This window comes from Macaca nemestrina, chromosome 6 (genome assembly GCF_043159975.1).
Source record: "Macaca nemestrina isolate mMacNem1 chromosome 6, mMacNem.hap1, whole genome shotgun sequence".
NCBI classification, from domain to species: Eukaryota; Metazoa; Chordata; class Mammalia; order Primates; family Cercopithecidae; genus Macaca; species Macaca nemestrina.
The window spans coordinates 31,082,040-31,108,020 of record NC_092130.1 but is presented as its reverse complement, the minus strand read 5'-3'; the positions used below and the strand labels follow the sequence as shown (position 1 = coordinate 31,108,020).

Below are 25,981 nucleotides of genomic sequence, written 5' to 3'. Positions count from 1 at the left end.
AACTCTAAAGATTTGGTATGCATACAAAAGAGGGCTTAATGTTTCAGATCCCTAATTTTTAATCTCAGAGGCATTGATAAGTTGTTTTTTGTTTTTTGTTTTGTCTTAAAAAATTATACCGACAGCCATTGGCAACTGATTTACTTGCTTTTATTCTTGGAAAGATTAGGATTGTTCAGTCTTTCAGTGCCTAAAAGTGTGTGATTTCTTTAAAAATTAGCATTTATTTCACTGCTCATGATCTTTTGTTTCCAGGTCAAATTCAGGATGGGTGACTGTGTAATTGGTTCCAATTGCAAATTGTTTAAGTACAACTTTATAACTCTTTAGGGATAAAAACGAATCATTTTAGTGTGAGGTGATATTCCTAAATTAATTTGTACATGTTATTTTTATATTTCCAGGATTCAACCAAGTTTCATTTCTTTTCCCTCTGCCTGGTGTTTTGTGGTTTTTGTTGTCTTTTTTTGTCGTTGTTGTTTTTAACTATCAGGCTGCACTGTCATTATGGTAGCCACTAATCACTTGTGACTATTTAAACGTAGATTTATTTTAATTAAAATTATATTTAATTTAAAATTAATTTCCTCAGTCACACTAGTTACATTTCAAGCGCCCAGTGGTCACCTGTGACTATTATGTTAGACAACTTAGATCTCTGGAACATGTCTATCATCTCAGAATGTTCTAGTGGATGACACTAAGGGCAAGTAACTGGGAATGTCTGTCTTGGGCACCCTTTATTGGCCAGTAATGTAAAAAGAAGCCAGAGGTTCTCTGCATGCATTTCAGAAATTGATCACATAATCCATAAGGTCTAAACGTTGCAGCTTCATGGATTATCTCACAAATGAGCAGAGCTAATGTCCTTTAAGGCTTGTGACTAGTCTCAAATGTTGCTCTCAAGGGTAGGCAGTTTCTAACATAAAAGGTAGTTCAAATATTCATGTGTAAGCAAATTTGGAATTCAAAAGACATTCACCCATAAGAAAAATGTTATAAATCATGTGACTGAAACTTTGCATTTTCTGAAATAAAAATTAGTGGAAATGGTAACCAGCAGAAAATCAACAAATTTTAATGTTTCAGGGCAGTTATAGATTGGTAGGAAGAAGTATACACACACCCCCAATACACATGTACACACACACACAGAGAACAATGTTAGATTAAGTTTCTGATTTAATTAGCCAAGAATATAAAATCTTACTGGAAGTGAGTTGGCTTACAGGGCAGGAGCAGGGATGTGGCATATCCCAGCCTAGCTTCCCTTGACACCCAGAGTTCCTACTTCCAGTCTGCATGAGGAAAGGTCTTGCCACACCTGTGAGCTCAAATCTTGTTATACCACTGTTCTTTTATAATCACAGCTTACATCAGCAATCTGGAAGAACTCACACCAACAGTGTATGAATTTTTGCTTATGGGACTATTTACAAACATCAGACATTTCTAGAGCTCTGGCCACATGCAGCATCAGCAAAGCAGCATCCTTCTCTTGAAGGGATGCAGCAGAGTTAGGGCTGGGGTCTCATCACTACTTCAGCCCCAGAAAATTTTATTTTCCCAATCCATTCCCCTCGCTCTGATTTTACGCTTTTTTATCCGGGTGGTTCAAAGACTGAGTTCTGATGGAAGACCATGCTCACAAATCCACTTTCCCAGAAAATCAAATCCAATTAGAAAAAATCAAATTGATCTAAGAAGTTGACTCTTGAACAATAAGACAGGTTGAATTAGAGGAGGTAGATGAAAGTTTGTGCAGTGATCCTGGAGGGACTGTTGGAGACTTCTAAGAGCTCTCAGCATTAATGGTGATGATTGTACTATTCATTCTTATTTTATTTTCAGACTCACAGCTTTGTTTCCCTTGGCAATGGTAGATCACCACACTGCTCATATAAACAGAATCTATATTTTTCTCACAAATTCAGGGCAGAAGAGAGAGTGAAATATTTTCCAGGGAACATTGAGTAAGAATCAGAAAAAGAAAAGAAAATAAGATTAAAGAGAATGTTTATGAACATTCTAGGGGGTGGGGAAGGATTGCTTAGAGCTGCAGGGGGGATGTGATGGCCGTGATACCAGTGAACGTTTGCGGAGCACTTAATGCAGTTTTTGAAATATTTTGCATGTATTGACCTATTTAATGAGTTATTAATGATTTAGTTAACTAGCTGATTCATTTGATTTTTGTCTTAAATTTAAGACAGAGAAAAATAGATGAATAATGTGCATAAACTCCATGAAAGAAAGATTGTGAGAAGTATATTATTCTTCCACCCCAGTTAGCAAAGTTGTCAGAAACCACAGTTTCAGTGCTAAGCAACCAGCTCTTTGCCCTATAGCATGCTTGTGATTCAGGAAACCTGTAAATGGGAGATGATCAGAAGTCCTGATTTCCTGTTCCTCTTTAAAAGGAGGAGGGCAGATGAGATCAGTTTTGGAGATCATAGGCCTCTTTGAGAATATGAACAGAGCTACAAGATAATGTACATAACACTAAATTTAATTAAAGAGAAGTGTCAGACCGAGGTTATGCTGCAGTCTCAGAGGCAATGACAGCAGAGATTTCTTCTTGCTCATGATAGAGGTTTATGATGGGTTAGTTTGGAGTTCTGTTCCATGACTTCTCAATCTGGATCCAAGCTGATGCATCCTGCACACCATCTGGGGTAACATTCATTGCTGGGTGAGGGAAAAGGCAATATAGCAGATCACATACTGGCTCCTAAGGCTTCCAATTGGAAGGGACATGCACAATTTCAATTCACATTTCACTGCCAAGCAAGTCACCATGTGCAATCCTCCATGTGCCTAGAAGAAAAGCTTCAAATTTCCAGTGAACAGGCATAACTACCACACAGGGTCAAGAATCCCCAAAGTAGGTGAGCTCTAAATTCCTTTGTAGTTCAAGGTTGCTGTGAGTCCAGATTGATTTATGATATGCTTATTCAGAGTTTATCCAGGAAGTCTACATACATAAATGATAGGTACCAATTCCCCCTCAATCAGGTGGTTATCTTTATAACCAGGACAAGAGTGAGCCTTCTCCTAATAAGGTATGAGCAGAAGTTTTTGGACTATTCCTTCAACTTTGAGTGAGAATTGAAGAAATAAGTAATTCTCTCCCCAGTGCCACAGGGGTTTTCTACAAGAGAGAAGAGTAAGTTTCTCAGTGGCAAAGTTACCTCAACAGCTTATGCATAATGAGATCAAACCAGACAGTTACCAACATTCCTTCCAACCCTGAGATTTTGTGCTCTAGGCAGGTGCCTAATGAAATATCAGATGACTAGATTTTAGAATGGCCAAGCCAAGTGTATCTCAGAAAAGGATATCTAGAAAAGTAGCCATGAATTGGTCTTAGCATTCTCGCTTTGGCAGCACATATACTAAAATTGGAGATGGTCTTAGCAAGAGAATAATAGACCCAATAAGCTAGTAGAACTCTTAAGCATCATCAAGTGCTGGCCACTCAACTGCAGCTCCCAGTGACTTCAACCCTTTCATAATCTCCACCAGTATTTTTTTCTTAATTATATACATGTAACATTTTCCCAGTCTTATGGAAAGTGCTGTTCAAAGGCAGCTTTGAGATGAGTTCCCTTGTTAGCCTCCCTCCAGCCAGAGTGCCTCCCGTTCCCTTCATGCCTTCCTTATAAAAGTCTGTGCTACCTTTGACCACCCTCATTTGATAGACATGAAAATTTAGGCCCAGAGAGGGGCTGTAACTTGCTTAACTCAAAAGCCATTTGGAGGCAGGGTCAGTCACCCACTTCTTTGAAACTTCTGAGTCAATTGCAAGTCCCAAATTCCCTTGGACAAGTTTGGGGCCTAATTTTAATTTAAAGCTTACTCAAAAGATGGTATTTCTGATAATTTACCTTGAAATACTCTATGTCCTCTTATTTGTCTTCATTCAGGGATTTGGCTTGTGTTCTTGCAAGGAAAGGCTATGCTCACTCAAAAGTCCTTGCTTGCTTAAGGAGGTCTATGGACATGTCTCATACCACTCAGTGCTACCTTAGCTTGGCAGTCATCCTGATGATGAATTGAAGATACTTTGCACATCATTTCTTCCCCTTCAGCTTTTTCTTCCAGCTATAGTTATGATAATGTCTTGCAGCAGACTTGGTAAAGAATCAGGGCCTCTGGATAGTGATCTCTTTGTTTCTCTTACAGTTCCTTATCAGCAGAATCCTTATAATCCACGGGGCAGCTCCAATGTCATCCAGTGCTACCGCTGTGGAGACACCTGCAAAGGGGAAGTGGTCCGCGTGCACAACAACCACTTCCACATCAGATGCTTCACCTGTCAAGGTAGGAGGCTCAGCTCCCCCACCCTCTTCTTAGATTCCTGCCCATTCTTGCACCACCAGGTCATGCCTCAGGGGCAGAAAGGACAAACATAGGCAGCTGGAACATCTACAAAGACCTAAAGAGACTTTCCCTGAGCCTCTTCTTATGAGATTCTCCCTTAGGATGAGGGCAGTGTGTTGGTACGTGAGGGAGACAAGGATCCTGATAACTTTGGAGGGGCAGGTGCTGACCCAGAAGGAAAAAGACTATCCTGCAAACTTAACTTACTCATCGGAAGAGACTCCTGGTTTGTGCCTATAAATCAATGTGAGAGCAAATGAAAGTGCAAACTATCTTGGGTAAAATTCAAGATCGTTTTTTGTTTTTTTGTTTTTTTGTTTTTGTGTTTTTGTGTTTTTTTGTTTTTGTGTTTTTTTGTTTTTTTGAGATGAGTACCTATTCTATGACAGTGTGGCAATCTTCAAAGGTTACGTTTAGGGGCCGGGCGCGGTGGCTCAAGCCTGTAATCCCAGCACTTTGGGAGGCCGAGACGGGCGGATCACGAGGTCAGGAGATCGAGACCATCCTGGCTAACACGGTGAAACCCCGTCTCTACTAAAAAATACAAAAAACTAGCCGGGCGCGGTGGCGGGCGCCTGTAGTCCCAGCTACTCGGGAGGCGGAGGCAGGAGAATGGCGTGAACCCGGGAGGCGGAGCTTGCAGTGAGCTGAGATCCGGCCACTGCACTCCAGCCTGGGCGGCAGAGCGAGACTCCGTCTCAAAAAAAAAAAAAAAAAAAAAAAAAAGGTTACGTTTAACAAGGGAGAAGAGACGTCTTCACCTTGGTAAGGTTTGTAATTTGAGAGCACACAGCTGTTAGGTCACCTTTCATTGTTACAGCTTACGCGAGGCTAATTTATATAATCCTAGACTCAACCAAGCTAAGAGTTCCTAAAGAAGATAGATAATTAGCAGCAGGAAAAGGGACTCAGCTGAAAGAGCACAGAGAGCCCTCTGGCCTGGGGGCAACACGCCCTTCCACAATGTCCCTACAAACATCTCTCCAGCCTCCGCATCTCGACCTCTTCGTTCAGGCTTCCCTAAGCTCCACAGAGCGGCCATTCTAATGTTGGATTGCCTGTGGGTTTAGTAAATGTTTGACCCAAAATTTGTTACTTTATTGTTGATCTTAGATTTTCCCTCATAAAGTCTGAAGAATACTTTGTATTTGCTTTTCCCTTTGACTGTTCTTCAGATACTCGTATCCAGGTCTTCCCCATGTCAAACTATTTCACAGGTCCTTAAATTGGGTCTCATCTTAAATGATTCCAACAGTGCCATCGTCCTGGAGTCTTCCTCTTTGATCCATTCTAGTGTGTCGCTGTCGTTCTTAAAGTATGATACTCAGAACAGATCACAGTTTTCGAGGTCTGGCAAATACAAAGGACTACATTTCCGTTGATGTAACTGAGATTGAACTGACTTCCTGAGGAGCCACTTCACACCACCAGCTTATATTGAATTTAATGTCAGTTGAAACCCCCGGTTCTTTTTATATCAGTAACTGCCTCAGTCTCATGCACCTGAGAGTGACTTCCCCTGCCATTGTGAAAATCCTGAACTGCTTTCTTCATGATCTAACTAGACTCTGCACTGAGCAAACAAATTACATATTCATATTTCCTAATTTGTTTATAGAGGCATATACGGGATACATTTTAACTGGTGTGATTTCAATTTTATATTGAGTATTGGCAAACCCCTTTAGTATAAGTTGAATTGCAAGAATATCTTGGTGAGTAATTATTTTTACACCCTCTGAAATTGAGGTAGGACAAAGGGTAAAGGCAAGGAAATTGTTCCGAAGTGGTTAAGGGTATAGTTATGTGATTATATTCTTAAGAGAATGTATCAGTTACCTTTTACTTAAGCAAAAACTTAATAGCTTAAACCAATCATTTATTTAGCTCATGATTCTCTGGGTTGGCTGGGCAGCGTTTCCCAGTTTCTAGCTCTGCTTATCTGTACTGGCCTCATCATGATGATATGCAGTCAGCAGGTGGGTCTGCTGGCAGTGGTTGACAAGCTGCTAACCCGGGTGTCTCCACATAGCTTCTCATCCTCCAGTGGGCTGGCTTCGGCTTGTTCATATGGTAGTCTCAGAGCTCCAAGTACAAAGAGAGAACAAGCTTTAATAGGTAAGACCTTTTCAAACCTCAGCTTAATGTCCTGCTGTTGGCCAAAACAAGCCAAATGGCCAACCCAGATTCAAGGTCACGGAGAAATAAACTTTGCCTTTTGTAGGGGGATCTGCAGCATCAGATTTCAAGGGTGTTAATGCACAAAAGAATAATTTGACCATTTTCACATTTACCACACAGAGTTTGTGGAATCTCTTTCAAAGTAGATTTTAAGAGGGAAAAAAATAGACCAATATTTTTCTGAATATTTTCAATGTCCATTTGCTTAAAGGTAAAACAAATGAGAGGATTTTTATTTCCAACAGTAATCAACATGACAATTAAGTACCCTATTAGACAGTTTTCTCATCTAAATAATCTAAAATTTTTATGAATTTCTTTTACAACTATTTTAACATGCACTGCTGTGCTGACATGAAAGGAAGGAATCTACAAAGGTTAAAAATGGAAACAGAAACCCTGCTGTGACTCCCAATGCCTTATTTCATCCTGATAGTTTATCTTAAACCTTGGAGACCTTGAGCTTTTACTCTGTTGTCTAAATGGATCATGGAGAACAGGAGGCTAAGCTTAGCATCTAGTCAAAGTGGGAATCCAATAGGAGACTTATGTATACAGCTGTTTCCCCCTGAAAAAAATGTTCTCGGTGTATGAAGGATAAGAAATAAACTGGCTCTGGAGAGGGAGAGAGCAAGGAAACTTGCCTGTTCCAACTTTGGCACTGGGTAGAGGGGAATAAAACAGTGGCTCACTCCTGTAATCCCAGCACTTTGGGAGGCCAAGGCAGGAGGGTCATGAGGTCAGGAGTTTAAGACCAGCCTGGCCAACATGGTGAAACCCCGTCTCTACTAAGAATACAAAAATGTGCTGTGTGTGGTAGCAGGCACCTGTAGTCCCAGCTACTCGGGAGGCTGAGACAGGAGAATCGCTTGAACCCAGGAGGTGGAGGTTGCAGTGAGTCAAGATCGCGCCACTGCACTCCAGCCTGGTGACAGAGTGAGACTCCGTCTAAAAAATATATATATATATGAAAAATTGTTTATGAAAATATCTGTCCATAATCCACCCTTTATTCATGTACATTTATAATAAAAATTATAACAATATATAAAATATACAATAGAGTCAAGCAGAAAATCTAAGTTACAGCAGTCTCCCGCCTGGCAAATGGCAAAAGCAAATGATACTCCTCTTTGGAGGAACTCAACTTTATTCCAGGCCTCAAAGACTTTCCACACATAGCGTGATTATGAAAATGAGTAACTCACAGTCAGTCAAAAACTTACAAATTATAATGGAGTGAGAGCCAGCAGAAACAATGGCGAACAGAATCAGAACCTCAATGGCTTTGTATATTGAAATTTTCTGTCATTATATAATAACTATATTGATACATTTAAACAAACTAGAAAATATGAGCAAAAAACCGAACAGTACATTATAAGAAATAGTACAGAAGATTTGAAAAGGAAACAAGTAAAACTTCTAAAAACAGAAACATATAATCTTTGAAATTAAAAATTCAATGTATAAATTAAATAGCAGATTAGATGTTGCTAAAGAAAGAACTAATAAACCAGAAGATTTCATCCAAAAAATGTTATACAGATAATAAATCAAAAATATGAGAAGGTGGTAAAAAAAAAAAAAAAAAGAAGCTAATATGTGGAGAATATAGTGAGAGGTCCTGACATGTATTTCTAATCAGAGTTCTGGGGATACATAATAGAGAACATGAGTGGGAGGACAATATTTGAAGAGACAACAGCTATGAATTTTCTAGAGCTGTTGAAAGACACATATCCTTGAATCCAGAAAACCTAATAAATTCCTGCAGGAAAATTTAAAAGAAATCCACCTACACATACCAGAGTAAAACCTCAGATCATCAAAGAGCCAATCTTAAAAGCAGCCAGAGAGAAAAGACAAATCATCTGCATATAAATGGTAAATGGACAGACAGCTGACTTTTCAATAGCAACAAGGAAACTAGAAAACAGCAGAAGAGTATCTTTAATGTACTAAAAGAAATAACTATCAAGGAAAGATTATGTATTCAGCAAAACTATCTTTCTAGAACAAAGACAAACCTACAACTAAGATTATACTTAATGGTGAAAGACTGAATGTTTCTGTTAGATATGAGTTCTAAATTTCTTTTCAAAGAATTAATATGTCAGTATGTTCAATTCTTTGCCTTCTACTTTTAAACTTAACTTCCTTGTAAAGCAACTTTTTTCAATTACCTACTCCACCCTGACTCATTCTGATTACCTACTCCACCCTGACTCATTCCGATCACCTGTGCCACCCTAACTCATTCTGATCACATGCTCCACTCTAGCTCATTCAGATTACCTGCTACCTGCTCTGCCGTGACTCCCGCCAGTGCACTCACCCTGTCATTCTCTTTAAATTAGCCAATCGGAATTAGTTTAGCCTGTGCGGTCTAATCCTAGCCAATAGGGGAACCACACAGCAGCAGGGACCACGTGCCTCAGGGATAAGAACCCCTTCCCCTCCCTTGTCCAAGTGCACCCTCACCTTTGCTCCATCTGTAAGGGTGCACCCTGCTACAGAAGTAACTTGCCTTGCTGAGAATTAAAAAGAAAATTTTGTATTCTAGTGCTATTCCTTTTGCGGCACCAAAACTTATATATAACATTTCCCTGTAAGATCAAAAACAAGACAAGGATGTCTGCTCTCACCAATTCTATTTGACATTGCATTTCAGGTTAGTGCTAGGTTAATTAAGGAAGAAAATGAAATAAAAGGCATCCAGATTAAAAAGGAAGAGGTACAACTATCTCTGTTTGCACATGACATGATCTTATACAGCAAATCCCAAAGAATACTAAAAATTTATTAGAAATAATAAGTTTATTAAGGTTTCAAGATATAAGATCAAATACCAAAATCAATTCTATTTCTATACTGTAGCAATAAAAAATCTGAAAATAAAATTGAGAAAACAGTTCCATTGGCAATAGCATCAAAGAAATAATAGGAATGAATTTAACAAAAGAAGTTCAAAATGTGTACTCTGAAAACTACAAAATGTTAAAGAAGGCCTAAATAAATAGAAAGGTGCCCCTTGTTCATAAATCAAAAGACTTGTTATTAAGATGGAAGCACTGGCTTGCAGATGGCTGCCATCTTGCTGCATCTTCACATGGCAGAGAAAGAAAGGGAGAGGGACAGCCAGCAAACTCTCTAGTGTCTCCTGCTGTAAGAGCACTAATCTCATCATGAGGGCCCCACCCTTATGATCTCATCTAAACCTAATTATCTCACAAAGGCCCGTCTCCAAATACTATGATGTTGGAGGTCAGGGCTTCAACATATGAATTGGGGGTGGGGACACAATTCAGTCTATAGAAAATGCAATCCCTCTCAAAATCTCAGCTGGCTTCTTTGCCGAAATTGATGGTCTGATCCTAAAATTCATATGGAATTTCAAGGGATGGACATAGAATAGCCAAGCAATCTTTAAAAAGAACGAAGTTGGAGAACTCACACTTCCCGCTTTTAAATTTGCTACAAGGCTATAATAAATAAGATAGGGTGGTACTAGCACAAGGATAGGCATAGAAATGAATACAATCCAAAATATAAACTTGAACTCTTATATTTATGGTTGGTTAATTTTCAACAAGGCTGTTGAGATAATTCAAGAGGGAAAAATGGTCCTTTCAACAAAAGGTGTTTGGAAAAGTGAATATTCATATGCAAAAAATGAAGTCAAACTCTTTCTTTACACATACATAAAAATTAACTAAAAATTGATCAAAGACCTAAATGTAGAAGGTAAAATTGAGAAACTCTTAGGAAAAAATATAAGAATAAATCATTGTGATCTTGAGTTGTGCAAAACCTTCTTACATATGACACCAAAAGCTCAAGCAACAAAGGAAAAGTATATTCATTAGATAGTATCAAAATTTAAAACTTTTGCACTTCAATATACACCATCAAGGATGTGAAAAGACAACCCACAGAATAGGAGAAAATATTTGCAAATTATAAATCTGATAAAATATTTGGGTCTTGGCTATATAAAGAATTCTTACAATTGCACAATAAAAAGACAAATAACCTAATTTCAAAATGGGCAAAGGATATGAATAGACATTTATCCAGAGAAGTCATACAAATGTCCAATAAGCACATAAAAAAATGCTCAACATCATTAGCCATCAAAGAAATGCAAATCAAACCACAATGAGATGCCGCTTCACATCTACTAGAATGGCTATAATCAAAAAGATAGATAACTAGTGTTGATGAGGATGTGGAGACATTAGAACTCTCATACGTTGCTGGTAGAAAGGAATGTAAAATGGTGCAGCTACTTGGGAGAATAGTCTGGCAGTTCCTCAAAAGATGAAATGTAGAGTTACCATATGACCCAGCAATTCCAAATTCCACTCCTCAGTATATACTCAAGAGAAATAAAAATATATGTTCACACAGAAATATATACATGAATGTTCATAGCAGCATTATTCATAATAGCCAAAAGGTAGAAAAAGTCAAATCTTCATCAATCAATGAATAGATAAATAAAATGTGATCTATCCCCACAGAGGGATACTATTTAGCAATAAAAAGGAATGAAATACTAATTAATGCTCCAATGGGAATAGGCCTTGAAAACATGTGAAAGAAAACAGTCACAAAAGGCTACATATTGTAGGATTTCATATGTGTGAAATGCTCAAAACAGGCAAATTATATAAAGACAGAAAGCAGATTCATGGTTATCTAGGGTTGGGGGTAGTTGGAGGAAGATAAGGAGTGATTTCTAATGGGTTTGTGGCTTGTTTTGGAGGTGATGAAAACGTTCTGGAATTAGATAGTGGTAACGATTGCACAACTTTGTGAATATGCTAAGAAATGGTTGAATTGTACATTTTAAATTGTTGGATTATATGACTTGTGAATTGTATCTCATTAAAACTGTTAAAATGGACTGGGTGCGGTGGCACACACCTGTAATCCCAGCATTTTGGGAGGCTGAGGCAGGCGGATCACCTGAGCCCAGGAGTTTGAGAGCAGCCTGAGCAACATAGCAAAACCTCTTCTCTACAAAAAATACAAAAATTAGCTGGGCGTGGTGGCACACGCCTGTAGTCCCAGCTACTCGGGAGGCTGAGGTGAGAGGATCATTTGAGCCCAGCAGGCGGAGGTTGCAGTGAGCTGTGATCACGCCATTGCACTCCAGGCTGGTCGACAGAGCGAGTCCCTGTCTCAAAACAAAACAAAAACTGTTAAAATAAAAGACCCAAAGCAAAGTAAAAACATGTTTAGATTTTTTAAAACTGAATTTACCAACAACAAACTCTCATTAAATGAAATTTAAAAATATGTTCTGTAAGCAGAAGAAACATGATCCCCAGATGGCAGAACTGAGATGAAAGATGGCATGCTTAGCAAAATCTTAATGAAAATCAGAAAACACTTGAAACTGAAAGATAGCAAAAATACTATGTATCAAAAACTAGCATTACAAAATGTAGTTTAAAGTGGTACTCAGAGGAAAATGTGTAGCCTTAAATTATCACAATAGAAAAGAATAAGTTTGAAAATTAATGAACCAAGTGTTCAACTCAAAAAGTTTGAAGAGCAGAATGAATCCAAGTAAAATAGAAGGAAGGAAATAATATAATAGACATTAATCAAATAAAAAACACACAATGGGCAGGATTAACAAAACAAAAGTTGATTCTTTAAAAATACAAGTAAAATAGACAAAATTCTGGCAAAATTATTCAAGTAATGGGAGAAAATATACAAATGAACAATCTTAAGAATTAAAATAGTCACATCGCTGTAGCTGCTATTAAAATTAAAGACATAATAAGAAATATTATAAACAATTTAGAGTAATAAATTTTAAAACTTAGATAACACAATTTATCAATTCTTGAGTGCCAACTAAAACCTACTCAAGAAGAAATTTTGAAACCTGAGTAGTCCTATAATCATCCAAGATATTGAATTTGTGAATGTGTAGTTAAGACTCTTCTACCACCAAAGAAACAAAAATCAGCGTTAGAATCAAGTTCTACAAAACATTCAAAAACAAATCATCTATGTCGTATAGAAAGTCTTTCAGAGAAGAGAGAAAGGGTATACTTCCCAATTCATTTGAACCAGCACAATACCAAACAAGGAAAAGTAATCATATGTCCATATCATTCATGAACATAGATTTAAAAATCTTAGACAAAATATTAGCAAACCAAGTTTAGGAAAGTGTGAAAAATAAAGCATAACTGACCAAATTGAGTCTATTCCAGAAATTTGAAATTGGCTTAATATTAGAAAACTGGCTAATATATTTTGCTATAAAGATAGGAAAGGATAAAAATATTTGATTATTTTAATAGAGTAGAGAAGGTACTAGATAGAATTTAAAACCCACTTATATCTAATTGTTTTTTTGTTTGTTTGTTTGTTTGTTTGTTTGTTTTTGAGACAGAGTCTTGCTCTGTCGCCCAGGCTAGAGTGCAGTGGAGCGATCTCATCTCACTGCAAGCTCCGCCTCCCGGGTTCATGCCATTCTCCTGCCTCAGCCTCCCGTATACCTAGTAATTTTTAAAACTAGGAGGAATTGAAGAAAGCTGTCATAACTGATAGATTATGTGTACAAAATATATAAAGGAAACATTTAATGGTAAAATGCTGAAAGCATTCTCATTAAGATCAGAAACAAGATAGAGGTGCTTACTGTCATGACTTCTGTTCAACATTTGGTCTGGAGGATCCTAGACAATTCAGCAAGATATAGAAATAAAAGTTATATGGTTTGAAAAGGAAAAAAAAAATGTAATTATTTTTAGATTATATAATTGTCTGCAGAGAAAACCCAAAATAATCTACAATTTAGTAAAATCAATAAGAAAATTAGTTTATAATAAGGAGAAAGGAAAAGAACCCGTTGGTCACTTTTAGATAATGCTGGTGAAATAATTATTTTGAAACAAACAATATGGGCAAAGAATCAAAACTTTAACCTATTGTACAAACTGTACAGTACTTAACTGTAAGCAAGGGTTGATGAAATTTTCTATCTACAGAAACACTCCACCTATGGGCGCCTGTAGTCACAGCTATTCGGGAGGCTGAGGCAGTAGAATGGCGTGAACCCGGGAGGCGGAGCTTGCAGTGAGCCGATATCGCGCCACTGCACTCCAGCCTGGGCGAGAGAGCGAGACTCCGTCTCACAAAAAATAAAAAAAGAAAGAAAAAGAAACACTCCACCTAATAAATGAAGAATTAAATCATTAGAATATTTTAATTTTGCAAAGCTGTAATGAAATAATGTATCTAGCAATGATCATCAGTAGCCATTTCTACTCACCAACACCACCACCCCAAATCATAGAAGTGCAGTACATCAATGTAGGATTATTCCTAAAAAGAAAAAAATAATCAGACCTGAATTTCAAGTTTCTAGATATAACCACCATTTACAGAAAATGTAAAAGAAATTAATCAACAACATAGGGGTACAATCAGCGAAATTCAAACTGCAGAAATGACTCAGTGTCTTTAATAAATACATTGCAAGGAGAAAATAAGAAGGAAAAATAGCAATTAAGGGACTTAAGAGGTACATCAAACAAATGCAATGTGTGAACCTTGATAGATTTTTATTCAAACAACTAATCACTAAAACAAAAAAAAGAAAAGAAAACAAGAATGGGATAACTGGAAAAACTTGAACTCACTGACTTGATAATGCCTTAATAGACATTATTTTCAATGCTTTTAGATGATTGTGGTTGACTTTTTTAAAGAATCCTAATATTTTAGAGATACATTCTGAAATAATAATACTAAAAAGAAAGTCAATAAGAGTTTATTAAGGTTACTAAATACAGAATAAATATAGAAAAAAATTGCATTTGTATTCACCATTAACAATCAAGACACCATTTACCTGAACAAGAAAAAAAAATTTAATTTAGAAATAAATTTTATAAAGTTGTATAAGATAAAAATTATAAAATTGTTAAATTTATAGAATATCATAAGAAAGACATTAAAGACCTAAGTAATTTTTTAATATGCTAAGTTCTCTGATAGAAAGATAGAAATATCAAAAAGATGACAGTTCTACTCTGGTTGAACTATATATTCAAAACAATTCTAATACATTCCGTAAGGCTTTCCATAGAAATTAAGAAATCAGTTAAAATTCTATTCTTGACAAAGGCCAGGCATAATCAAAGCATTCCTAAAGAGCAACAAAGCAAGAGGGCCTGTCCTACCAGATATCATCATTTGTTATTAAAACCTATTAAGACCATGTGATCTTGGATTAAGGAGAGATCAATAGACCAATGGAACTGAATATAGAACTAAACACAAACTTCCATATATATGGAAACTTGCTTTTTGCAGATCAGTGGGGAAAGATTAGACTGCTTAATAAATGATGCTGAGATGATTAATTATCCATGTGGGAGAAAATCAGATCCCTACTGTATATCATTCCCTAAAGTCAATTCCAGGTAGATTAACAGTTTTACTATGAAAGGCAGCTCAATAAAATTTTTAGAAGACAATATAGGAGATATCTTTTAGGATTTCAGCGTAGAGAATAATTTCTGAAACATGACACAGAAAGGGCAATCCGTAAAGGAAAAGATTCACAAATTCAGCAACATAAAAACTGAGAACTTTGGTTCATCCAAAAACAAGAAAAGGGGAGCAAAAAGCAAGCCCAAAATTGCAGAAGATATTTGTAATAAATGACTGAAAAAGGATTGATTTCTAAAATATATTAAGAATTTCTACAAGTCTAAAATTTAAAAAATGAGCAAAAAACATTAGCAGGTATTTTAACACTTGAAAAAAATTCTCAATTTCATTAATCATTAGGCAAATGAAATTTGAAATCACAAAATTATAAATGGCATCATTTCACATCCACTATGTTGACCAAATATGTCAGATATTACTAAGTACTGTTGATGATATATATCAGTGGGAACTGCTGGTGGGAAGGTAAATAGGAAAAGCTCTTTGGAAAACAGTGAGACATTACCCCACAAAAAACTGCAAGTAGCTCAAATGCCCTTCAGCAGTGGAGTAGACCAGCTGTGATGTATTCAGGCAATGGAATACAGCACAGCAGTGAAAATGAGTGAACAGCAGTTACGTGCATTGATGTGGATGAATCTCAACACACAATACTGAGGGAATGAAGCAGGTATGGGACAATTGCAGTATGACTCCATCAACATAAAGCTCAAAAACAGGTCAGACTAAACAAAATATTGTTGATGGATACATCACAGGTGTAAAACTATAAAGTAAAGCAAGGGAATGGTAAACACATAATTAGGGACAGTATGGGACAGAGGTGCTCTTACGGAGAGGAGAGGCTTCTAAGGAATTGGCGGTGTTCTGTTTCATAAACTCAGTAGTGGGTACTTGGGAGTTATTTTACTATTCCTTAAACCGTACATATATATTTTATACATTTTCTCTATGTATAGTATATTTCACAATGAAATGTTCTAAATAATGAATTAGATCACCCTCAGGGACTCTTCTAACTCTTGGATTTTGAAATTCCATAAAATCCAGTCTCATTCGAAAAGTTGAAAATCACTAAAATTGTATCACAGAGTCTTGGACTTTCTGATCTAGGTGTGTCCTCAATTAACCACCCAGCCCCTTCATCTTACAAATGAGCTCCAGAGAGCTGGGGTAACTTTTTCAAAATCTCCCAGCACTTGAGTGCTAGAACAGGACCACGGACAAAGGTCCAATAACCTACAAAATAGCACATTGTTCACTGACACATTCCGGGGCTGTGTGCAAGCCCTCCTTCTGGGCCTTATATTTACATTGAGCATTTATACTGGATTTGCTCAAAGCAGTTTTAACGTTCAACATTCCATTCCATTGTTAATCCATATGGTCCGCTGTTTTTAATTGGTAGACTTCATTTTTTTGATTCACAGAATAACGACTGCCCCAGGTATATTCATTCCACATCAGTTCCGTACTGCAAACCCTCTCCGTGGCTTTCCTGTTATTTGAATGTCTGGCTCCACTCAGCCTCAGATCCATCTGTCATGCTGGTCCAGCTTGCCTTCCATCCCTGTGCTCCCTGCTGTATTTCCAGGAACCCCTGAGAGACTTATCAACCTTTACATCCTTTCTACCAAAAACTTCCTCCTTCAGTTCCTTGGGAGAAAAAGAGGACTGATTGTTCCAAGTTTTCCTACGGTCGCCTGGATTTCTCCACTGGGAGAGGTGGCTCTGGGGGTGGAGTTGGCAAGGGAGACAAAGGAGAAAAAAAAAAAAGGGAAAAAACAGGAGCTGTTTCCAGTGAGGTTGTAGGCCATGACCTAATTGATTCCACAGCCATGAAGTCAATTGCTCCACCACCTGCACGGCCCAGAACAGCCTGTGCTCTGGCTTTGCCTGCTCGTGAGACCAGACGTGGTTTGATGTGATGAATTTTCATAATGCCTGATGGAAGATGAACCCTTCCCAGATTTCTGCCACCACCACCGTCTCCACCATACTCCTGCCTCTTCATAGGGGTGGGGTCAGGGGTCACAAGCAATGCTCCACACTGAGTTTAAAATGTTTAGGTGTAGAGTAAGCCCTAAAGGAAGCTTTTCTTCTCATAGACTTACAGCATGGCAGTTCTACTCAGTGATGAGACCAGAGGTTGGGTGGTCTGACTCTCAGACCATTGTGTCTCCCACTGTCCTGAGCTGTTCCCCGCATGCAGTGACTTCTGAAGCTGCCTCCTCCTCACTCAGCCTCACCCTTTAAGCCTCCAGTGCCCAGAGGTGAACAAACACTTATGAAATATTCCTGGCATTGACCTGGCACTCTCTCTTATTTTTAACCTGGCTGCTTTTGTGAAACAACTTTCTCTGTTAAAGGTGAGGTAGTATTTGCTGGGGTGTTTCCACTCAGTTCCAGGCTGACTCTTCAGACTTACAGGCTTGGTAACTATCTTATTGGTTTTCCCATCATTGATCACCCTTGAGAAAGCTGACTTGTACTAACCAAGTCCTCAGGAAACTGATGTAGAAAGCCAGAATACCTGTTCATCAATGTAGACAAGAGGTGTGACCTTGAGTTGGACTGTTTCATGGTGGCCTGGCCAGCACCTGGCCTCTCAGAGGCAATCTAGGTGGAAAGTCAGTCCATCAGACAGCAGCCTCAGAACCAGGGGAGCTGGTGACAGGATTTAAATGGGCCCCCCAGTTGCCTTCCACTGATTGCTAACCAGCCCCCTTCCTGGCTGGCACATCCTTGCTTTAGCTGATCGGTACATTCAGTGGGTTACTACAGCTCTGGTGGCCCTGCGAGCCATTTATTCCCTTGGAAGAAACTTTGCATCTTTCTGCTCTGCCCATAATGCGTTCATGTCACAACTTAACTCCTTATAGGAAAATCTCGTATTTCTAAGTCAGGGTGGATCTCACATAATTCAATTGTTCAAACACCTAAAAATCTACTTGTTTTTCTATTTTGTCCTACATTTATTTATCCCTATTATCCAAAAGAATATTCCAAGAGACTTTATGAAACGCCTTGTAAAATCCTGTTGCATCTCTGTTCAAAAGCCATCAGTGCAATTGATCATTTTTGCAGCTGAGTGATGGAGAATTATTACAGTCTTCTCCCATTTTTATATATGTTTGAGATATTTTTCTAAATTTTTCTAAACTAGGGAAAAAAACATCCATGGCTCCTCAGTATCCTACAAAACCTAATCTTCTTAAACTGGATCCAGGCCTTCCTCCAACTGGTCTGAACAATCTTTTCCTGCATTACTTCTCACCACTTCCTACAAACACCACCCCTACGTCTAGCCTTCACACAAATCAAATATCACTTGCACCTTCCTGCCTCTGTGCTTTGGCTCATTCTGTTCCTTTAGTGTTCAACTCAGATGCTACCTCCTCTGAAAAGCCTCCCATGATCCCTTGCAACCGACAAGGCTTCTTTCTTCTACCTCATTCACAGTCCTTACTGCTTGCACTGGCTCTGTGGCCCGTCACCAACGATATGGGACATTTTTTTCTATATGATCTTCTCTCTGCAGCATTTTTAGCTCTTTGAAGTTCAGGGATTGTGTTTTATTATTCCTGCCTGGGAATAGACACCCCTCACTCCTTATGGCTATGGTGAGCACAGGTTCTAGACTTCAAACCATCCATCCCATTGCCATCCGAAAGTATCTCCAGGTTGGGATTTGGAGCATATGGTCCCCACACTGCTCTTCACCTGGCACAGAATCATGCACATAGGAAGTACCCAGGAAATGTTTAACTGAGTGGTTCTTTTATTACATTCATATTTCCACCAGCTGTGCAGCCTTGCGTGAGCTGCACAGCTTAAACTTTTCATTTGTGTGTTGGGAGGAATGTACACATCAGTGCTTCTTAGTGTGCATCAGAGTCAACCTAGTGGGGTTGGGGAGTGCTGTTCAAATGCGGATGCCCCGGCCTCAGTTCCAGGAAGTCTGATTCAGGCCCAGGCATCTGGATTGTAAGAAGCTCTCAGGGTGATACTGATGCTAGTGGCCTACTGGCCATTCTTTAAGGAATTCTGGCCCCAAAGGCCTGTGAAGTCTGACATGTTACCATTCTGTGGCCACTCATGACACAGTCAGACACCAGCATTTCCCCCAGTGAGGACCTTCTGCTTGCAGACCCTCCCTGCACTCAACCTGCCGTTGTTTTCCTCCTTGTTTTCCTCCTTGTTTCCCCAAGTATGTGGCTGTGGCCTGGCCCAGTCAGGCTTCTTCTTCAAGAACCAGGAGTACATCTGCACCCAGGACTACCAGCAACTCTATGGCACCCGCTGTGACAGCTGCCGGGACTTCATCACAGGCGAAGTCATCTCCGCCCTGGGCCGCACCTACCACCCCAAGTGCTTCGTGTGCAGCTTGTGCAGGTGAGCGGGTGACCAGCAGGGACTGGGACCCTCTGCATAAGCCCCCGGGGCAGGGGAAGACCTGGCTTTTTCCAGGAAATTCTGGGGTGTACAAGGTTTATGCTGGGCACTTAGATTTCTGGAACCTCAGGTGTGGAGGGATCTGATGGGCCAGTGGTTTTCAAACACTGTTGCATCTGAATCTTTCTTATAAAATACAATCTGATCTAAAACACTGGTTTGTCCTGTGATAGGCAGAGTGAGGATCTGTACCTCCAAACTCAGCCTCCCAATTCCTCTCAAAAGGCCCCCAAAGAAACCACTGAGTCTCTCAGAACTCAGTTTGGAAACTGTGGATCAGGCCCAGCCTCCCACACCCTCATCCACAGGTGGGACAGGGATGTCTGTTCATAGCCTTCCTCCATCATCCTGGCACCACTTCATGCTGTTGGAGTGACCCTGGCAAGTGACCCCCACCTCCGTAAGCCTCAGTTTCTCCACCAGTAAAATGGAGGTCAAAGCCAATCCAACCTCACGGGGTTTTCTTGAAGATTAATGAGATAATGATGCAAGGACATTAGCTCAGTGACCAGTATGTGAGAGTGTCCGTTTTTATTATTCCTTTCATTATCATGATGATAGTCATCTACCTGCTCTCGGGACATCTCTTGGGATGGAGAGCTCATCACTGCCTCCTGCTTCACCCTCTGCATCTCCATCACTTGTTAATTCAGCAAGTGTACATTAAGACTTCACTGAATGCCAAGCAACACATTAAGGAGATGAAAAAATGAAGAAAGCTCAGCCCTGCCCACAAATACATTAAATGTTAATGGATAGCTCTGATTACATCATAAGTAAAGCATGATTGGAGTATATATGTATTTTTTTAATTGGGAAAGGAATGTATAGATTAATTATTCTCCCCACAAAATAACCACCAGTCACTTACCAGTTAGAATAACTAGAGTTTCTGATTGAGACTAATGACAGAGTGTGTAAGAAAACGTAATCCTCTCATGGAATTCGTTCATCTACTCGGCTCTTAAAACCTGAGCCCTGAGCCCTGGAATCCCAGACCCCTGAGAGGTTAGCATAGAGGGTTCCTATGGTACAAGATGAGGTTTCTGTCAAGCCCCAGAGAGATGAGGTGACTCCCCAAGATCACACGATGTCTTTCTACCACAAGGTAGTGGCTGAGCCACAATAAGAACACAGCTCCCCCGACCCTTGACCCAGTGCTCCCTCCGTTGTGCCACAGTGCTGATACAAGGGCAGTGGAGCCCCTGGGAGCCAATGTTAGGTGCTGTGCTCAGAGTCCTCATAACAGGCATCCCACTGCATGGGCGAGAGCAGCTCAACAGTGGGCGTGGTGGTGCCCGGGATTCTGTACACGGTTCATAATTTAGTTGGGGAGGCAGAGCCTGTACCAATTTGAGACTCCTCAGCTGTGGAAACTGAATAAATTCGGAGGAGGAGAGGAAGAGATTATTTACAGACTTACAAACTTCCTATTGGAAAGGGGGATTTTGAAAAATGCCTGAGTAGGAAAAGGAAGAAATTTTGGTAAGTTTGGGAGTTGAATGAATCCTTGACATATGGGAATAGATCAAATTGGGATGGAAAAAGTCCTTCCAGGAGAGAGAACAAGTATATGAGGAGTTAGTAACCTCTGCTTCTTACAACCCAGACATGTAAGCTCAGATAAGCATCATGATCTGCCCAAAATACACAAACACCCCAACTGGGCTCCAGTTCTCACCACCAGGCCCCTAATTGAACAGTTTAGTTGGCCTGTCACTGTGAACAGCATTTGAATTTGCGTGGTGCTCTAGAAGTCAAGCTGTATGTGTTACCAAAGTGCTTTGAGCACATGTGTGGTCAGCTACAGAATCCCTCAGAAGAGGGTGTGTTGAATTTCTCCCTCATCCCACTTGCAGGAAGCCTTTCCCCATTGGAGACAAGGTGACCTTCAGCGGTAAAGAATGTGTGTGCCAAACGTGCTCGCAGTCCATGGCCAGCAGTAAGCCCATCAAGATTCATGGACCAAGCCGTGAGTCCTCCCCATGGGTATCTCCCTGTCCATGGGTGTGATCTCCCTGGGCTCCCCTTTCCCAGCACTGCCAACTGCTCCCACAAGCCTGGAGGGAAGTAGGAGAGGTTCGCGACCTGGAGGCCTCCTGCATCATGACCCTGTTGATATGTGGCCCAGACTCACAAGTTTCACAAGAACAATTCAGAGAAGAGGGGCTGCCTGGCCATAAACAGTGGTAGCCAGTGCCACATATTTGCCACATGGTATGTCTCCTCTGGGACAAGCTGAGTTCCTGATCTTATGTCCCATGGATACCTCAATAGGGCTGATCAAATGTTTTTTCACCAGTGGCTCTGAATTTTTACTGACTCCACTAATAAGCATTGGCGGACATGGCTTACAGAAGAGGTAGTATGGGGTGCCCTGGGAGCAAACCACAAGAACCGTGTTAGTGCCTCTTAGAAGGTCCCATAGACCACTGCATCAGCTTCACTGTGGGACTTGTAAAAATGCAAATGTCTGGGCTCACCCTGCACCTCTAGGGATGGAACCTAGGAATCAACATTCCTAGTAAGCTTCCTGGGTGATTCATTTGCTGTTCCTGAGATTCAGAACCACCATCTAGGGATAAAGGAAGCATCTGTCATGCCATGATGAATGTTATGTTTTATCACCAACCACAGATTTGGAGGGAAACTGAGGACCAGGAGCACGCCTCAGAATGGTCATTCTAATTTGTGGGATGTCCATCCCACTCAAGTGTGCCTAGTGATAAGATGTCTAAATCATTGTTCCCAGATGCCCTTGGCAGACTGCTGCTGCACGTGCCCACACACACATAGACCTGGCCCCCTGGGTCTTGGTAAGCCACACTAGGCTCCAGTGTTCTTTCATGTTATATGACACTCTCACTGGCCTGGACAAGAGAATCAATGAAAACCCATTAGCCTCCTGTGCTGCATCACTGTGCAGGTGCAGGGTGCTGTTGGCCATGGTACCGGCAGAGTCAGCATGCTGGGCTGCATCCAGCCAGAGAGAGTGAGCAGAGATCACCCCGAGTCAGCAGGGCTTAGCTCCCGGGGGCTTCTCTGGAGTCCGTCCAGCTGTGGTGAGCTGAGGAGAAAGACAGTGAGAAGGCTCCCTCCCTTGCCTCCTCTTCCTTTCAGCCAAATCGGATCTGTTCCTGGAATGTGCACAGCCCTTCCTTTGGCGTCCTTGATGATGCTCAAGAATAGATCGCTGCTCCAACCAGGTTTCCATGTCAAGGTGGCTGAGTGCATACAGTGTTATCCTTCACAGCTCCTTGAAAGCATCATCCAGAGTGACAGAAAAACAAGGAGGCTGGGATGTGGGACCACGACCCTGTGGCCAGTGCTGAGGACCCCAGAGACTGATGGGGCCATGTGTGAGGCAGGAGAGGGAGAAGTGAGCCTGAGTTGGGAGGCTGCCAAACTTCTGCATGCTGCAAAGCAGTCACGAAGCCTCCCTGAGACTCAGTTTACCCAGTTATGAAAGAGGGATAGAATTTCCTATCTTCCTCACGGGAGTGTTGGGGAAAGCAAATGTATTAGTTCGGGGATCAAACTAGGATGCATTGCAGTGTATAAAATGCTCTATAAATACAGAGTGAGGGATGATATTGGTGTGGAGGTTTAATATAGAAAGCACACCAAAAGAGATTGCGATTAAGACTCCTGGGTCGGTTGTTACTTCCCCTAGTTTGGGTTGTGTGTTACTGTGTGCATTTGTGCTGCACCTATCACCGACTGTGTTAGGTGGGATAGTTCTTCAGCTGAATGTGGGAGTCTCACATGTGAGTGCGTTTTCAAAGAAAGGCTCCCAAATGTATCCACCATAATTTGGATGTTTAGGAGGTGGAAGAAGGTGAGGAAAAAGTGAGTCAAGAGGAGAAAATGAGCACCTGGGCAGTTTCTAGTGGGGGCATACTTAGTATTATAGCTTATCTTGTTACTCACAAAGTAAAGACATCAATCCATGGATCTACAGTGATATGTTTTACAGAGGTATTTTCTCCAAAGGTGGTCACTATTCATGCTGCAAATGCAAAGTAGCTCCTGACTAGATGGGGTGCTAGAAGGCCTTCTGAGCTCCCATGGGATACAGGAAACCAAAGCCAGGTTTAAGAGATTGCTAAGAAAAAGAACATATCATGGAAAAGGAAAAGAAGAACAAAATAATTGGGTTTTTTTTAAGCTACAAGTGTGACGTTTCATCTCTGGAGAGTAAATAAAAATATTTTGGAAAATCAGGAGCAGTGTCTACTCCAAAGAGACCAAGAAAAATACTCAAGAACTATCAAGAGAAAATAATTGTGTTACCACAGGTAGAAGAAATGTTTCCTCACCAGCCTCACTGAGAAGAATCAGCAACAGTAGCAGCAGAAACTCCACCATCACCATCACCACCACCACAATAACCATCATCATTGCAAACACTGATTGACTGTTACTATTTCCAGGCACTGCACAGACCTCAGTGAGAAGAATCAGCAGCAGTCTCAGCAACAGCACCACCACTGCCATCACCATCATATCACCACCATCACCATCATCACTAACATCACCACCATTGCCATCACACCACCACCATAACCATCATCATCACTAACATCACCACCATCACTGCCATTGCCATCACTGTCACACCACTACCCTCACCATCATCATCACTAACACCACCACCATTATCATTATCATCACTACTACCATCATCACTACAATCATCACCACCACTATCTTCACCATCACTACCATCATCATGAACAATACCATCAATACCACCACCATCATCACCACCAACAACACTGTCACGAACAACGCGATCACTACCATCATCCCCACCACCACCACCACCTCCATCATTACTACCGCAATAACCACCATCATTGCTAACACTGATTAACTGTTACTGTTGCCAAATACTGCAAAAACCTCATTGAGAACAATCAGATGCAGTAGCAGCAGTACCACCACCACCACCATCATCACCATCACCTTCTCCACCATCACCACCATCATCATGACCGACACCATTGACACCACCACCACGATCACCACCAACACCGTGTCTCCACCAACACGATCACTACCATCATCACTACCATCACCACCCTCATCACCATTATGACCAACACCACCATCACCATCAATACCATTGTCACCACCAACACAATCACCACCACCATCACCAACACTAGCATAATCACCACTATTACCACTATCACCATCACCAGCAGCATCAACACCATCACCACCAATATTATTACCACCATCACCACTGTCATCATCATCACCACCAACACTGTCAGCACCAACAATACCACCACCACCACCATCACCACCACTAACATAGATTATTACTATTGTCAAGCACCTCACTAAGTGTTTTTTACAGAAGATTTCATTTAATCATTACAACAACCCTATGAGGGAGATAAGAGTGATTATTTTATAGATGAGGAAACTGAGACTCAGTGAGCATAAATGACTTGCCCAAAGTCACCCAGATCACGAATAATGGAACTAGAATGTGAGAGCAGCCAGTCTGGCCTTAGATCCTATTCCCTTAACACCCTGTACCAGAGACATGACTTGCAACTTGGGAAGTGTCTAGTCTTCCTGGATTAGTTGCCTAAAACAAGGTACGGAGCTTGCTATGACTCACAAAACCCACTCATTTTTGCTGATTTAAATAGAATGAATGACACAGTCTAAAAAAGATTAAAATGACTGTCTAATGTCTTTAGGAGGCCTCAGTTTATAACTGAGGGATCTGTGAGGGACAGGTGGTAGCATCATACATTCTGCCAGCTGAAGACTGTAATTTTGGAATTGAGAGGAACATATGGAGGAGTGGACAGCTGGCTCTGCAGACACCAACTTGGAACAGGGTGTGGTTTTCCTGATTCTATTTATTACACCAGACCCACGGGCTCCCTGGTGGCATGCCTGAGGCTCCACTGGTGGTCAAGAGTAAAAGGAGGAAGAAGAGGGAGAAAAGGTCCTAATAAATAAGAAGCTGATATAATGGGGGAGCAGCAGTATAACATAAAAAGAAAAGCCACATGGAGAAGACGTCCCAGAATTCTCACAGAGAATCAGCAGGCTTCCCTACAAAAAGACTATCACTCCTGACTTCAGAACAGAGATTGGGTAATGCACAGAATGTGGGTTAAAAACAGGAGGATATGAAATAATAATGACAACAACCACTTATTGGATACATATGGGCCAAGCATTGTGCTAAGGCCTAACGGGCCTGATTTTAATTAACCTTCACACCAGTGTTTTAAGGAAGATATTCAGATGAGTAAGTCTGGGCTTAGAGACCACACAATTCATAAGGGAAGGAGCTGGGATTCTCTCCTAGGCCAACTTCCCACCACTCACTCCAACTCTCAACCCAGCCTCTACCCACTGTGCTGTACTATCTCCTACAGCTTAACTCAAGGGGCTAAATTCATCTCAGATGTACCACTGAAAGTTGAAGAGATAG

The 25,981-nt window shown here is 40.5% G+C and overlaps 1 protein-coding gene and 1 long non-coding RNA gene across 4 annotated transcripts in view; both read left to right on the top strand.

The window, feature by feature from the left end:
• The window catches only part of LOC105466891 (actin binding LIM protein family member 3), a 119,990-nt gene that overhangs the window by 38,392 nt on the left and 55,617 nt on the right, over window positions 1–25,981 (top strand). For all 3 annotated transcript variants that reach the window (XR_011624583.1, XR_011624584.1, XM_011716051.3), the window contains exons 3-5: window positions 4,186–4,323; window positions 19,269–19,452; window positions 21,372–21,484. Coding sequence is in view for 1 of the 3 variants with exons in the window: in XM_011716051.3 (XP_011714353.1) it covers window positions 4,186–4,323; window positions 19,269–19,452; window positions 21,372–21,484 (435 nt within the window). In the remaining 2 variants the exon portion in view is untranslated. The remainder of the gene's footprint in view (window positions 1–4,185; window positions 4,324–19,268; window positions 19,453–21,371; window positions 21,485–25,981) is intronic.
• LOC139363738 (uncharacterized) lies at window positions 4,330–8,161 on the top strand. The gene is made up of 2 exons (XR_011624585.1): window positions 4,330–4,789; window positions 5,111–8,161. It is a non-coding gene; the product is annotated as an uncharacterized lncRNA (long non-coding RNA).